The sequence below is a fragment of the Cibotium barometz genome, chromosome 34 (assembly GCF_041138505.1).
Source record: "Cibotium barometz isolate CiBa-2024 chromosome 34, ASM4113850v1, whole genome shotgun sequence".
NCBI classification, from domain to species: domain Eukaryota; kingdom Viridiplantae; phylum Streptophyta; class Polypodiopsida; order Cyatheales; family Cibotiaceae; genus Cibotium; species Cibotium barometz.
This window is the reverse complement of record NC_141079.1, coordinates 24,050,475-24,065,663: the sequence shown is the minus strand read 5'-3', so window position 1 is coordinate 24,065,663 and position 15,189 is coordinate 24,050,475. Positions and strand designations below refer to the sequence as shown.

Here is a 15,189-nt window from a genome sequence, read left to right as displayed (position 1 = left end):
ATAAAATTTATTAAAATTTCCATTTTTAAAATAGTAGCAACTATGTTGCAAGAGTCAATATGTAATTAAAAAATTCCCTAGATCAAGAGTCAATATGTTGCAAGAGTCAATATGTAATTAAAAAATTCCCTAGATCTAGTTTAAAAAATTTTGGTGCAAGCTTGTTTAAAACCTCATGCATTCTTACTAAGATTTTGAAGGGGGTTGATGAATAATATGTTTCTTCCTAGCAAGAGAAAACAAAGCAAAGAGATCATAAAATGGAAAACCAATAATGATGGAGTTGCAAAACTTAATACATATTAAATGTTTCTCACCATAAATAGAGAAAACAAAAGGCCTACATGGCTTCACTTACTTTGGTTGTTTTTCAGAAAGGTTTTATATATAAGGCTTGAATTTCTCAAGCCTTATATATTGTAATCATGCAAAACTTCATGATAAAGCTATAATATATACTTTCTTATTATTTTAAATGCAGCTTAGATACTTTATATGTACAATTTTGGAACATGGCAGCACCTTAGAATTATAAAAATATGGTTTAATAATGCCTTCAAAAATAAGTGTTGTAAAAAGCTAGCTCCTAATCACTTGTATTGAAGGTCAACATCCACGTGGGAAAACTTTTGAAGGGAGCTAGAAGGTATGCTATTTTTTTAAAGGTACGCATAAAGGGTATGCATTCTCTACCTTTATTATCATTTGCTATTGACGTTGAAGGATGGAGTCATTACAATAGAGATTAGACATGGCAACTTGCTGAAATACTTAGGAAAAGGACATGGGACACATCTCTCCACCATGTGTGGCACAAGAAGATGAGAGGGTATATTGGTTCAAATAATTGACCTGATTGAAGGAGGAAGAATAGTCCTAAATGATACTTTTACAATCAATTTGAACACATATTGGAATGATTGAAGGAGGAAGAATAGTCATAAACCGTACTTTTACAATAAATTTTAACAAATTGGAGGGATTGGTACAAGAACAACATACATTGTTGTATGTTTTTCTCTAAGCACTACATCAAAACAAGATGTTAACATAAACTAAAAAAAAATCTCCTATTCATGGGAACCAACAAGAGAGAGCATAAGTGGGCAGGAACCATCTCATTGATAATAATTTTAATGCCAAAGTGAATTGGGTGAATTAATTTCACTCAAGTGAAGGAGTACCTCGAGAAAAAGGTGTAAAAAAATTGTAGCACTTACTCCACTATTATGAGCATCCACTAGAAATAACAGCAAAACATCACGATATTCTAAATGACTTATCTATAAGGGCATGTGATTTGAATCCTTAATATGCAACATTTCAATGCTATTATTACCCATTATTGAAGCAAATAAGGTAGGATGCACTACTTTATAATAATTATGTAAATGCAACCCAAAATGAGTTTGCATGATTTTTTTAAAGAGGAAATCTCCTTTGAGGATCTACAACAAATTGATCATTTATTAATGCTTGCCACATGGGCTATATATAAAAGAAAGTATATGAAAATGAAGGAGTACTTACAAACTAGCATTGCATTGACGTACTCCATGACATACTTGATGACTACAATTCATCTTAATATCCTTTGATGAGTTGTTTTCAAAGAGAATTAAAAGTTCATCTAGACAACTTAAATGAAAGAGTCCTTACTCTAAGAGTCCTTCAAAGAGAATTAAAAGTTCATCTAGACAACTTAAATGAAAGAGTCCTTACTCTAAGAATTGATTGTTAAAGAGTGAGAATGTTTTTTAATGAAATCCTCACATGTTGAATTGGTTGGTTGGTGGAAGCGTGTAATAATGGAGGCTGTGCTCAATCTTTCCATATTTGTGGAGGTAAGTGAAAGAGCGACTATTTTTCACATGGGAGCATGTAATAATGAAGGGGGTTTTCAATCATTTCCATGGTTCTAGCTAGAGTGGGATGTTGATAAGATTCTCACCCATCTTGTTGTTTTTAATCCTTCCCTTTCAAGGCCTTATTGCATTATGGAAGCTTCGAGTAACATGGTAATGCTACATGATTTCATGCATGGTCTCTAATTTATAGCTTGAAAATAACATTTTGTTTTAATAATAAAAAGGACATCTCCAAAGTTTTTTTTTTGGATTCTGGAAAAAACATTTGACTTCTATCAAATTAGCGAGTAAAACTTAAACTAGAAGGAGTCTTTTCGGGACACTAAGACTTTTAACCGTCAACCAAATGCATGAAATCCAAGTGCTTATGTGATCAAATGAAAGATGAAAACTAAAGTGATTTTTTTTCAAATGATGGCTCTTAAAAAAAGGAAGCAAGTTTTTTTTAAAGACCATGACTTGAGTTTGGACCGTTGGGGTTGAAAGGTGGAACACCCCCTAGATTCATAAGAGATAACACTAGCTTAAAATAATTTAACAAACACGTTTTTTTTAAAAGAGACATCCATTAGGGGGTTACACCCTTAGCTCAAACAATATCTCATAAAATACATGTGTTTGTAAGATCTCTTCAACTCATAAAATGGAGAATATTGTGGGTGGTGAAAATGGACGGCCTATGGTGCCGCACACATGGAAGATGGACGGTAGACATCCATTTACCAAAGTTGTGTATAGGCTCATAGCTTAGGGTGAAAATGGAAAATGGATGGCCTATGGTGCCACATATGGAAGACATCCATGCACTAAAAGTGTATAAAGATGGTGAGTTTGGTCACACAACCACCCCCATTCGTCACTCATCAGGGGTGACCTTGCACTCAACTCCCTTCTTGTAACATGTGCCAAAGTGTAGACCCGCTTCTGTCATCACGAGTGGTTGCTTGTGTGGCATCTCAAAGCCACCCAACTCCATGAGCCAACTCAGAGATCATCCATGTGAACTATTTCTCACACCGATCATCATGGTCACACCATCATGATCAATGATCATGAGTCACGAGTCATGACTACGAGGAGTAGAAAGCCAGCAAGAAATCATACTTTATCATCTACTATGTGGGAGGTTTGGAGCAAATGTGTGTGCGTGTGTGTGTGTGTCAGCTTTGTGGGTGCTACAAGCCATAGAAAAGAAAGGCATGTATGGATAGGAAAGGCCAAGCGATAGGAAACCCAAATGGATTGACTGTCCTTTAAGCATGCGATGGTCCTTTCCCTTCAGTTTGGGTCAAATGCTCTCCTCTCTCCTCTCTCTTCCCCCCATGCATGCTTCTGTGAGATCGTGCCTTCTTTGACCCCTCCTTTCATGCTTCCAGCTGCACTCCTATACAGCAAAACCCTCTCTCTTGCTAATCTCGCTACTGGGCACCTCTTAATTATCCCCTATTTTGCTCTAATCTTGCCCTAACTGCTTCTTATCAACTTGGTTTAGCTCTAATATCCCTTTCGTGATCTGGGTTTGTGTCTTAATCTCCTCCATCTTGATCTGTGCCCGTTGATTCAGAGAAATTAAGCTTTGAATGTGACCTTAAGGTCGGTGAAGAAACACTAAAACCCTTAGTCAAGTCACCATCAACAGGTTTCGCCTCCTCGTTTCTCGTGCTAATCTGCACAGAAGCATTCTGTGTTTGTTTCTCTAGTGTATTTAATCTTCGCCACAAGTTGTGTTTAACCACCGTTAAAACTGCAGATTAGGGAAAATCATTGCGCAGGCACTTCATGTGTGCTCTCTAAGAGTGCTTTCATGAGCATCAGAAGGTTATTGTTTTCTCACACTTACTTCTAATCTGCAGAGAATTTCTTCACGGTGGTGGCTTTGATCACAACAAGTAGGTCAGTTTTGCTCTTGAAATCGCTCTTACGTATGCCCAAAAAAACTCTTCAAACGGCATCAGAAGGTCATTATCTGTAAAGGATCTCTTCACAGTGGAAGTATTAGGATTTCAATACCTGTGATTAAGTCGTCAGTTGGTTAGGGTTCCAGTGGCATCTCTGTGATCAGGGTTTCAATCAGGCACTGAGGGAATCCTTCATGGTGGATGTGTATTAGCGTTTCAGCAAGACCTGTAAGTCACCAGAGCCATGTCTTCAAGGTCATATACAAATCTGCTAGATCTAACAGGGGATTACAACCCCCCTGCTTTCTCAAGAGGGACAAAAAGGCTATCTAGGGTCATGACAGTCCCTGGCATACTCTCTGAGTTTCGTGATGATGAGTACAGCAACAGTGTTAACTCTGATGCCCCCTCTTCCATATCACAGGACCGCTGTATTGTCGTGGCAAACACTTTGCCACTGAACGCAGAGAGGCGCCCTGATGGCAAGTCATGGTCATTCAGCAGGGATGAGGATTCACTCCTCTTGCAGCTCAAAGATGGCCTCCCGGATGACATGGAGGTCATCTACATAGGCTTCCTCAAGTGTGAAATCGAGCCCGCCCAGCAAGAAGAGGTTGCTTCACACCTCTTTGAGATGTTCAATTGCGTTCCAGCTTTTGTCCCAGAGGATGTCAGAAGCCGATTTTACCATGGTTTCTGCAAGCAAATGCTGTGGCCTCTTTTTCATTACATGCTTCCGCTTACTCCGGATCATGGCGGCCGCTTCGATCGCCTCCTCTGGCAAGCATATGTCTCTGTTAACAAGACTTTTGCAACTAAGGTGATGGAGGTCATAGCTCCGGAGGATGACTTTGTGTGGATACATGACTACCATCTGATGCTTCTGCCCACTCTGCTCCGTAAGAAGTGCAACAAAGTGAAGATGGGTTTCTTCCTTCACAGCCCATTTCCTTCATCAGAAATATATCGGACACTTCCGGTCCGGGACGAGCTTCTCCGGGCGCTTTTGAATGCAGATGTGATAGGGTTTCACACCTTTGATTATGCTAGACACTTTCTTTCTTGCTGTAGTAGGATGTTGGGTCTCGAGTATGAATCAAGGAGGGGTTACATAGGCTTAGAATATTATGGGCGCAATGTGACCATCAAGATCATGCCAGTCGGCATACACATGAGCCAGTTACAGACCAGCTTGAACCTTCCAGAGACAGAACAGAAGATAGCTGAACTGAATGATCAGTTTAAAGGGAAGACAGTCTTGCTTGGGCTTGATGACATGGATATTTTTAAAGGCATTGGTCTGAAACTTCTTGCATTGGAGCAGCTGTTAAGTGAGCATACTGAGTGGCGGGGGAAGGTGGTTATGGTACAGATTGCCAACCCGGCCAGAGGGAAAGGCAAGGATGTGGCTGAAGTTCAAACAGAAGTATATGCTGCCGTTGATAGAATAAACCAGCAGTTTGGAAGTGAAGGCTATGATCCAATTGTACTTTTAGAAAGGCCTGTCCCTTTCTATGAAAGACTTGCATTCTACACTGTTGCAGAGTGCTGTGTCGTAACTGCTGTTCGAGATGGGATGAACCTGATACCCTATGAATACATAATCAGTAGGCAGGGCTCTGAGAAGCTGGATGTATGCTTTGCTTCCACAAAAGACCCTCCTAAGAAGAGCTTGCTGGTGGTGTCAGAGTTCATTGGATGCTCTCCTTCTCTTAGTGGAGCTATTCGGGTGAACCCTTGGAATATAGAGGCTGTGGCAGATGCATTGAATATGGCCATCACAATGCCTGAGGCTGAAAAGCAAATGAGGCATGAAAAGCATTTTAAGTATGTGAGCACACACGATGTTGCATATTGGGCTCGGAGTTTCATGGGGGACTTAGAAAGGGCATGCAAGGATCATCTGAAGAGGCGGTGTTGGGGCATAGGCTTTGGGTTGAATTTCCGCGTGGTAGCTCTTGACCCAAACTTTAGAAAGCTGTCACCAGAGCACATTGTGTCCGCCTACAAGAGGACCAAAAGCCGAACCATTTTACTAGATTATGATGGGACAGTGATGCCACAAACTTCTATCAACAAAACTCCTAGCCTGGAGGTCATATCTATTTTGAACACCTTATGTAGTGATCCAAGGAATGTTGTGTTCATTGTGAGTGGGCGTGGACGGCAAGAGCTCTCCGGCTGGTTCTCTCCTTGCAAGTGCCTCGGCATCGCAGCCGAGCATGGCTACTACCTGAGGTGCTGCACATCTCAAGCCCCCAGCTTACACATATAGCCCGCCCCTTTTGATGGTAACAATGGGTGAGAGCTTCTGCTCATGGATGGGCAAGCAATTGAGCCTGTCCACAATCCGCCCATCTGCTACACTGGGCTATACGTGAAATGGATTTTACTTCTTAAAGGTGTTACTGTGTAAACTGCCTGATAACTTTTGAATGCGTTTGTAGATGGAAGGGGGATGAAGATTGGGAGACGTGTGTACCTGCTTCAGAGTTCGATTGGAAACAGGTGGCTGAACCGGTCATGAAGCTGTACGCAGAGAGTACAGATGGTTCATTTATTGAGGCAAAAGAGAGTTCGATTGTGTGGCATCATCAAGATGCTGATCCTGATTTTGGTTCATGGCAAGCAAAAGAGTTATTGGATCATCTGGAAAGTGTCTTGGCTAATGAGCCAGTTGCTGTTAAGGGTGGTCAACACATCGTGGAGGTGAAACCTCAGGTAAAATAGTTGCACTTCTTTTGACATGCTTTTTGGTTCTCTCTTTTCTTGATGGCTTTGGATGCAGTCATGCACTCTACTCTAGTTGGTACATTTCTTGATGGGTTTTCGGATGGATATCAAGCTGGCATTTTGGCTATGACATTGAACAGGGAGTTAGCAAAGGGCTGGTGACTGAAAAGCTTCTTGCGTCCATGGTAAGCAGAGGCACACCCCCGGATTTTGTTCTCTGCATCGGTGATGACAGGTCAGATGAAGATATGTTCGAGAGCATTGCTGATGCCATGATAGCACCCGAGTCTCCTATAGCCGAGGTTTTTGCTTGTACAGTGGGACGAAAGCCTAGTAAAGCTAAGTATTACCTTGAGGATACAGTGGATGTTATTCACATGCTACAAGGTCTAGCTGAAGCCACCCAAGCAGCACAAAGAAGCTCATCACGCACATCATTCGACAATTCATTGTAACCACTGGACTGCCCTGCTCTCTGTGCTGTCAGTGTGGCCAAGAATCATAGAAGTGCTATGAGTTGGAGGAGTTGTATGGAGCGCTTCACCTTGCAATGCTGGCTTCATTTGCATGTTTGGGAGATTTGTGTGAAGGTCAAAAAGCATGTCACCAAGGGGTGGAAAAGCAGTTTCTGTCTTGGCTGGGTTAGATTTCAAGCGTGGCAAGGATGGGCACTCAATGGGCAAGGGCTTAATTTTGTTTGATTTCAAGCTCTTTGGCCATTAGCAAATCACAGCATGGATTAGCTTTGTTTGGATGCCTACCAAGTTGGGTGCAAAGATCACAGATTTACCGTCTTTTGAAATGTGGCTGCAAGTGTCTGTATATCTGCTGTCCAGTGTATGGACTTATTAGCCAGCTATGTCCCTATATACTCATGTGGTATCATCATTCTTTCAGAGGCTCGTAGGATCAGGTGCATGTGGTCAGCCATGGTACATGCACGTTGGTGTTCTTTTCTTGAAAATTGTGTCAAAATAAGTTACAGTAACTAGTGTTCGGTTTATTGGTTTCACTGGATAGTAGTGGTCTTAGGTGTTTCAATTATTGTTCATAGTGTATCAAAGGTTTCATGATTTAGGGCTTCGAAAGTTTGAGGGAACAATTTTTTAGGGGCCATGCTGTGTGAGCCTCAGAACATTTTTTTTCCCTTGCCTCTCTACTGTTGCGTGCTTCAATGTTAGAAGGATCTGATTGTGTGTGGAAACCAGGTAGTTTGATTAGTTTTTAGCCATGGTAGTGTTTTTGTGTACTGAAAAGAGATCTCATGTGTTTTTATGGTGGGTGGAGATGAGGATTTCTTTGTACAGTGAAAAATGTTAAAAGAGATCTCACGTGTTTTTATGGTGGGTGGAGATGGGGGCAAGCACTGATGTTAGAATTTCATGTGTGAAAAAGAGATCTCATGTGTTTATGGTGGGTGAAGATGGTGATTCCCTTGTATAGTGAAAAATGTTAAAAGAGATCTCATGTTTTTTTATGGTGCATGGAGACGGGTATGCACGCATATAAGCTCACGGGGTAAGTGGTCAGGACATGTCCCACAAGTACGCCACTCGATTAGCTGGAAACAAAGTCCTCCACAGTTGTTGGTGAACCCTGTGATGGGGTCCATGCCTGCAAAGTCAAGATGGCCACCTACATGAGACACAAGAGCATGTTGAACCCCTGCATTCAGAGTTTGTCTTGTTTGATCCAGGCACGTAGGTTATTAGGGTCTTTACACACCAAAGTGTGCCTACATGGAGTCCACATGGCGTGTCTTTATTTGGTCCACCAAAAGAGGGGTGTCCAAAATGTCGGGCGACCCCAACCCCCTGCCCAAAATGTTGGGCGACCCGCTCAATGGTTGAACCATGGACTCCATCCATAAGAGACAAAATTTAAACCAATAGGATACACCACATGAGCTGACATCAAATGCACTTTTACATAAACAATATTAAGGCAGGCGGCCTGTGTGTAAAGCCCCCACGCCCATTATTCAGATGGGCTGGCGGGCGGGGGTGCTCGATGTGTAAAGCCCCTTAGTTCAAAGCTCTTGAGTGCTCAAAAGTGTACTGTCTGTTAAGTTTGTATCAGAAATGCCAAGTCAATAGCATTGCTGCGTAGTGATTTAGAATGTTTATTTGATAAGACTAAGGGGCCAGCTTATCTTGTTTGTCTTCCCTTAGAATGCAAAACTGGCCATACAAGATTGTGGCTTAGCAAAGGTGACTCTTATTTATTAATACAAGGCCAGTGTGAGGAAGAGCAGCACCTGTTGAGGAACTCTTATCCTCACAGCCTTGGGTAGAAACAGAAGTCTTAAGGTGTGAGGATTCCTCTTGTGCATTCCAGTCTTTGCAACTACTTTGATGTCTTCTTAAACACTAGCTTGTTGCTATATCACTCTGGATGAACTTTAGTACCCTCCTTTAGACCAGTAATGTGAAGAACTGTTGTTGATATTGTGGAGCTTACAAGGATTTAAGTAGCCTAAACCGTGAAAACGGGGTTGTGGGAGAGCGATGAAGGCTTTGTTTTGCTAGGCGAAGCAGTTGAGTACTGCACCCCAGATGGTGAGAGTCCAGTAGCCGGAAGTACGGTTGGCTTACGCTCCAACCCGAGTAGCATGGGGCACGGGAAATCAAAGAAATGCAGTTTCCTTTGCAGTTCTACTTCTGGGGCACCGACCACATCAAAGACGTTTCTGTGGTACTTTGCACTTCAAGAGATAGGCATCCCTTTGTCTGATGATGGTGCTCATGTATGCCTCCACCATAAAAGAGAGAGATGTGAGTAATGGTAGAGGAAGGCAAACCCCTTAGAACCCTCCATAAGAAGCCTCTGTCCTCAGATGTACGTCATAATATTTGGAACATAGCAAATCCATCTGCTTGCATTTCGTGTGGGGGAATTTTGGGGAATGAGTATTCTTTAGAAATATGGTTTATCCCATTTTCCTTCCTCCCTCCCTCCATCTCCATATAGTTTGTGTCTGGCCGCCTAACAATTTCCACAGATCAAAGTCATGAGATTGTGTTTACCATTATGAGAAATATAAATCTTCCATTTTGTCTTTTAAGGGCTTTCTCTCTTTTACACGAATCAAGGAAAATTGGTTTAAAAAAAATGTTACAATATTGTCTCTCTCTCTCCTCTCAAAATTCTTAAATTTGAGATAATAATATTCTGCTCGATCTAAAAATGTGAAGCATATAAGATGCAACACTCTTAAATACCTACATGACTTTTTAATTTCTAAATCTATCAAAGTAGATTACATTTAAATTTTTCAAATATGTGGATATCACATTTTTGGATTTCTTTTTACCCATGCTTACCTTTGTGTTCTAAGAGTAATTGTTAATTTTTGTTATTTTTTATTGAGTATATACGGGTTTGTGATTTTTTTAAAAAAATTTAGAGACTTCTCTAAATTAATAAGAAAAAGAAGGTTTTTAGTTTAAGGTGATTTTACTATATTGTATTTTCACTTTTTCTTCTTTGTACATAGAAAATTCAAAGCTTAGTAGCTATGCTTAAAAGCTTTGTTTTCCTCTTAAATCGCATTAATGACGGGGGTTGAATGGATTAGTTATGAAATTTTTAATGAGCTATCTGAAAGTTTTACAGGACTGCACAATCACACATTGGCTTGTTGTGTTAAGAAACTAATGGAAAAGGGACTCTCTCTCTTTTTTTAAGTCAATGGAGTTATTTTTCCTTTTTTGAAAATTTTAGAATAAATTTTTTTAAATGAATTTTTGAAACCTCTCTAAAGCAGTTTTTCTCAAGAAAAATGAGATTTTAAGCTCTTGAAAAGGGTTTCTATAAGCCTTTATTTAAAGGTCATAATAGCCCTTTGTTTAAGGCTTATTGTGGGCGTAGTCTTTATTGAAAGCCCACAATAGGCCTTTATTTAAGGCTTTATAAGCCTTGTAACTGTAAGCTTTTATTTAAAGCCCAATGTAGAGCTTTGTTTGAGGCTTTATAAGCCTTGTAACTAAGGCTTTTATTAAGCCTTTTTACTTTAAGGATTTTAAGCTTTTAGAGCTTAAATCACAAGCTTTACTACTAAGCAAAAATGTTACCCGTCCTATGAAAAAAGAGAGTTGCTCACATCATTCGTGTAATAGGAAAGCATAAACTGCAATGGCACCTTGTTTTGAGGGTCAGAGAAGAAACTCCATGTCTTGTTGATTGCATTCATGAAAGCTAATTAGAAAAAGAGATTTTTGAAGCTTTAGAAGACTTTAGGCTTTGATTTATGACTTTAACCATTGGATTTGGCCTTTACACTCCATACAAAATCTAGCATCCTTCATACTTGAGCTTCCAATTGGCCAACCTTCACTTGAAAGAGATCCCATGCTCAGATATACTAGTGTCAAGAACTTATTATCACCTAGTGAAAATTAACCCATACAAGCTCATCAAACATAAGTGTGTACATAGGCTTGAAGAAAAAGGCTTCAAGAAAATTGACCCACACAAGCTCATCAAACATAAGGGTATACATAGCTGTGAAGAAAATCAAATCCAAGAACCTTAGTAAAAATAATAAACAAATACTTAAACATCACCATTAAAAAAGATTAGGTGCAATCTTCCCCCGATGTGTAGCCCCACTCTCCACATGCGGTATTTAAAATGATATTCATAAAATTAGCCCTTGAAGCTATAAATAGCATCTTTTTTCAAGTTTGGGATTTTTTTAAAAACTAAAATAAACTTTGTTCAATATTTTAATGTATTAATAAAAATAATAAACTTTTTCCAACCATTATGCACACGTGGGCCTAGCCAAAATAAATCAACTTGTGCACATATGCACATTACAATAATATCGAGCTATGCAAATAGCATATCAATTAAATACTCCAATGCTATCACATGGTCACAAAATATTATATTTGATATTTAGATCTCAGTCTTTACTCTATCACTCAATTCATCATCTATACGACACCTTAATCGGTGTTTATCTCTGGCCTCTAAGAAGTACTAGTGTGAACAGTCTTATACACGGGCACTTTTTACCTTGTGTTGGCAGGGTTTTTTTTTCCATGTGAACACACTCTAGTGTGTTTGGGCATGTCAGTCCTAGGACTACAAGTATGGTGTACTCCACTCATTTTTTATGGTTTCTATCGAGTACTTCTAGCTATCACATCACATCTCTCTCTGCGGCTCTCTAAGCTCAATATGATTGTGTACATGTGCATGTGTGTCTGTGTGTGCGTGTGTGCGCAGAGCACCTGCTCCCCCATCCAACATTAGAATTAGACCAAGGTTTCAGAGCTTGGTTTTAAAGCAAATAGCTCCACACCATTATTCTCTGAAGCGGGCGAAGCATTCTGTACATTGCTGGTGTTATTAATTTTCGTCGTCGTACATCCTGGGTACGCTCTCGCACTTCCCATAGTTTTAGGGTTTCTTCCTCTTTCTATACATCGGTGTCATTCATTTATGCTACCATACATTTTGAGCATGTTTTCACAATACACTCGACTCAAGCAAGAAGCTTTCGGGCATCAAACTTCCATGTCTGCCAATTTCTATTGGTTTTGTTGTTACTGTTGTTGTTTGAGTACCGGCTTTCAACTTTCGGCATTGGACTTCTGCGTCCCTTGGTTTCGCTCGCTCAAGCATTCAACTACGTTCGGCTTTCAGCTTTCTGCATCAAACTTATGTACTATCACCTTTGTCCTATCAGCCATTCAATATTTGGCTTTCTGCATTTAGCATTCAAACATTCGGCATTTGGCTTTTGCTTTCGCATTCAGCAGCTAGCTTTTAGCGTTCAACTTTTCATAATCAACAGTCAGTTTTCAGCGTCGTTTAGCCTTCTACATTCAGCATTCGGTGTTTGGCGTTTGGCATTTGGTGTTTGGTATTTGACATTCGACATTCCGCCTAGGGCTGCAAATTTCACGTCCGTCGATTCTGCCTACAAAGTTCAACCTGCAGATTGCTGGTTTAGCGAGTTTGCACATGCATTAAGCATACATTTGAGGTACTCAATCAAGTGTAGCCACTGCCTATGTCAAATATACTTCAATTTGTGCATTAATCTACTGTGTAAAATGTCTGGAAACACCACCGACTTGTTTGGCATATTTTCCATTGACGACAAGTTGGATAGAACCAACTATCCCATGTGTGCATATATGATGAAGCATGTATTGGTGGCAAAGAATTTATGGGTGTATGTATCTGGTGCTAACTTAAGGCCTGCTCATTTCACATCTATAACTAGCACGTCAGGCAGATCCACTATTGGAACGAGTGATCTTGGTTCCAGTGGAAGTGCTCCTTCTACACAAGAACAACTTTGATGGAATGCTAAAAATGCGCAAGCTCATGCCTTGATTTCTCTCTCGTGTAAATGGGCAAGTCATACCTCATATCCCTTCATGTTCTTCTTCTAAAAGTGCATGGGATATACTTGCCTCTCTGTATCAGATCTACAATGAAGCTCGTGTAGCTTATCTACGAAAAAACCTTGACTTAGAGCATATGCCTGAGGGTGATTCTATGGACGGATTTCTAATCTATGTGTTAAGGATCTGAGAGAGTAGTTAATCAATATTGATGAGGTGATACCTTACAGTTTGCTTGTCTCTACAATTCTCAATGGATTACCTGAATCATATCAAGGTTTTGCTACCACTCTTCACCTTCTGATGAAGTGGAATACAGATTTGTATACATTTGATGATTTGGTAACTCACTTGTTATAAGAAGAGCAATATCGTTTCAATTGGAACAATATGATTGCTACTGATCAGGCTTTTGCTGCCTCCCATTATGCTGAAGAAAAATCTAGGGCTGCTTCTCGTGCTAAACCTAAGGGCAACACACAAGCCCATTTAGATCTTGCTAAGTCCAAAGAGGAGAAGACCAAGAAAAAGAAGAGATGCAACTATTGTCGAAAACCTGGTATTATAATTGAGGAATGCCGGAAGTGGAAAGAGAGAGAAAAGAAGCAACAAGGTCTTACTGCAATTGTAACTAAAAATGCCGAGGAAGAAAATTTAGCACATGATGGCTTTGCCTTAACAGTCACATGCAATGATTTGCCTGCTTCTTGTTTGTCATTGTTGTCAACAGATGCTGATTGGTACTTTGATTCAGGTGCTACAAAGCACATCACTTTGTGCAAAAAGTTTTTTGCTACCTTGAGAGACGCTTCGTTAGGTGGTACAATTTTGTGTGCTAATAATGCATCCTATGCCATTAAAGGCATTGACAATGTGGAATTAACATCATGTCGTGGGGACACGTATACTCTTGTTGACACTTTATATGTGCTTGGCATTCGCAAGAATCTTATTTCTATCTCAACACTTGTAAAAGCTAGTCTCAAAATCCAGTTTTTTGATCATTGCTGCTCCATTTATGAGAGAACTAGTTTTGATGTACTTCTGCTTTCTGGTACATTGCACAATGGCCTTTAGAGGCTTGACATGTATGATAGGAGTAGTGATTCTCATGATGATGCTCTATGGTTGCTTCCAATTCATAGGTTATTCGTGATAATGAGCTTTGGCATGCTCGGTTTGGTTACCTTAATTTCCCTTCTCTTATGCATTTACAACGTCAGTCTATGGTTCATGAGTTGCCACCTATGCAACTCCCACACAAGCATGTATGTGTCAGTCTATGGTTCATGAGTTGCCACCTATGCAACTCCCACACAAGCATGTATGCAAGAGTTGCATATTGGAGAAGATGCATCATTAGTCCTTTTCAAAAGATGGCATTGTGTGAGCTACTCGGCCATTGCAGCTTGTACATAGTGATTTATGTGGCCCTATGAGGGCACCATCTTTTGTGCAGGCCATCTGTACTTTATGACATTGATGATTACACCCATTTCTATTGGGTGTATGGTCTGAAAACCAAATTAGATGCATTTTTAGCTTTCCATCAATTTCTCCCTATGGCTGACAATGCTTGCAGCCATAAGCTCCTGATATTGCGTACCGATCGAGGGTGGGAATATTTGACACATGAGTTTACTGCTTTTATGCAATCACATGGTATATATTTCTAATCAGCCTCTACTCCTTATACACCATTGCGGAATGGTATGGCTGAACACTGTAATCGTACACTCATGGAAATGGCAAGATGTATGCTTAAAAGCAAGGATTTGCTATCTAGATTTTGGCTTGAAGTGGTCATGTGTGCCAACTGTGCTGAACCACTGTCTGATTAAAGCATTGAAATCTATGACAGCTTATGAGGCTTGGAATGAATCCATGTAGTCACTCATATGCGTGTTTTTGGATCTCTGGCTTATGTGCATGTACCAGTACAACATAGACATAAACTTAAAGCAAAGACATTGAAATGTATTTTTGTGGGGTATAGCAGTGAATGCAAGGGATATGTTCCTTCCACCAAGAAGATTATTGTATTCAGAGATGTCATCTTTAATGAATATTCATCCCAACCTATGCTTTCATGTCAGCTCTAGTCATCAATTGATGCCCCAGATGTCTTTGATACATTGCTGCCATTGTTTGGTATTGGTGTTGAATCCGTTGAGCCTCCTTTTGCTCCAAATCAGCCTGTCACTGCTACTACTGCTAATAATCAAATATATTCAAGAGCCCAACCCTATTTCTCCAGATTAGCCACACTTTGATCAGGATGCCCTAGGTGATGTATTAATTGAAGAGGATGCAGCCATTCATGAC

At 40.2% G+C, this 15,189-nt stretch overlaps 1 protein-coding gene across 2 annotated transcripts; it reads left to right on the top strand.

The window, feature by feature from the left end:
- Positions 1-2,713: 2,713 nt before the first annotated feature.
- Positions 2,714-7,511, top strand: LOC147618809 (alpha,alpha-trehalose-phosphate synthase [UDP-forming] 5-like). 2 transcript variants are annotated; one of them, XM_086773879.1, is made up of 4 exons: positions 3,006-3,507; positions 3,722-6,004; positions 6,214-6,487; positions 6,640-7,511. In XM_086773879.1, exons 2-4 carry the CDS (start codon positions 4,011-4,013, stop codon positions 6,952-6,954), a joined length of 2,583 nt encoding a protein of 860 aa, XP_086630005.1. In that variant the 5' UTR covers positions 3,006-3,507; positions 3,722-4,010; the 3' UTR covers positions 6,955-7,511. The 2 variants fall into 2 exon arrangements, with proteins under 2 accessions (XP_086630006.1, XP_086630005.1); XM_086773880.1 differs by having other exon boundaries at positions 2,714-6,004.
- The last annotated feature ends 7,678 nt before the right edge of the window (positions 7,512-15,189 follow it).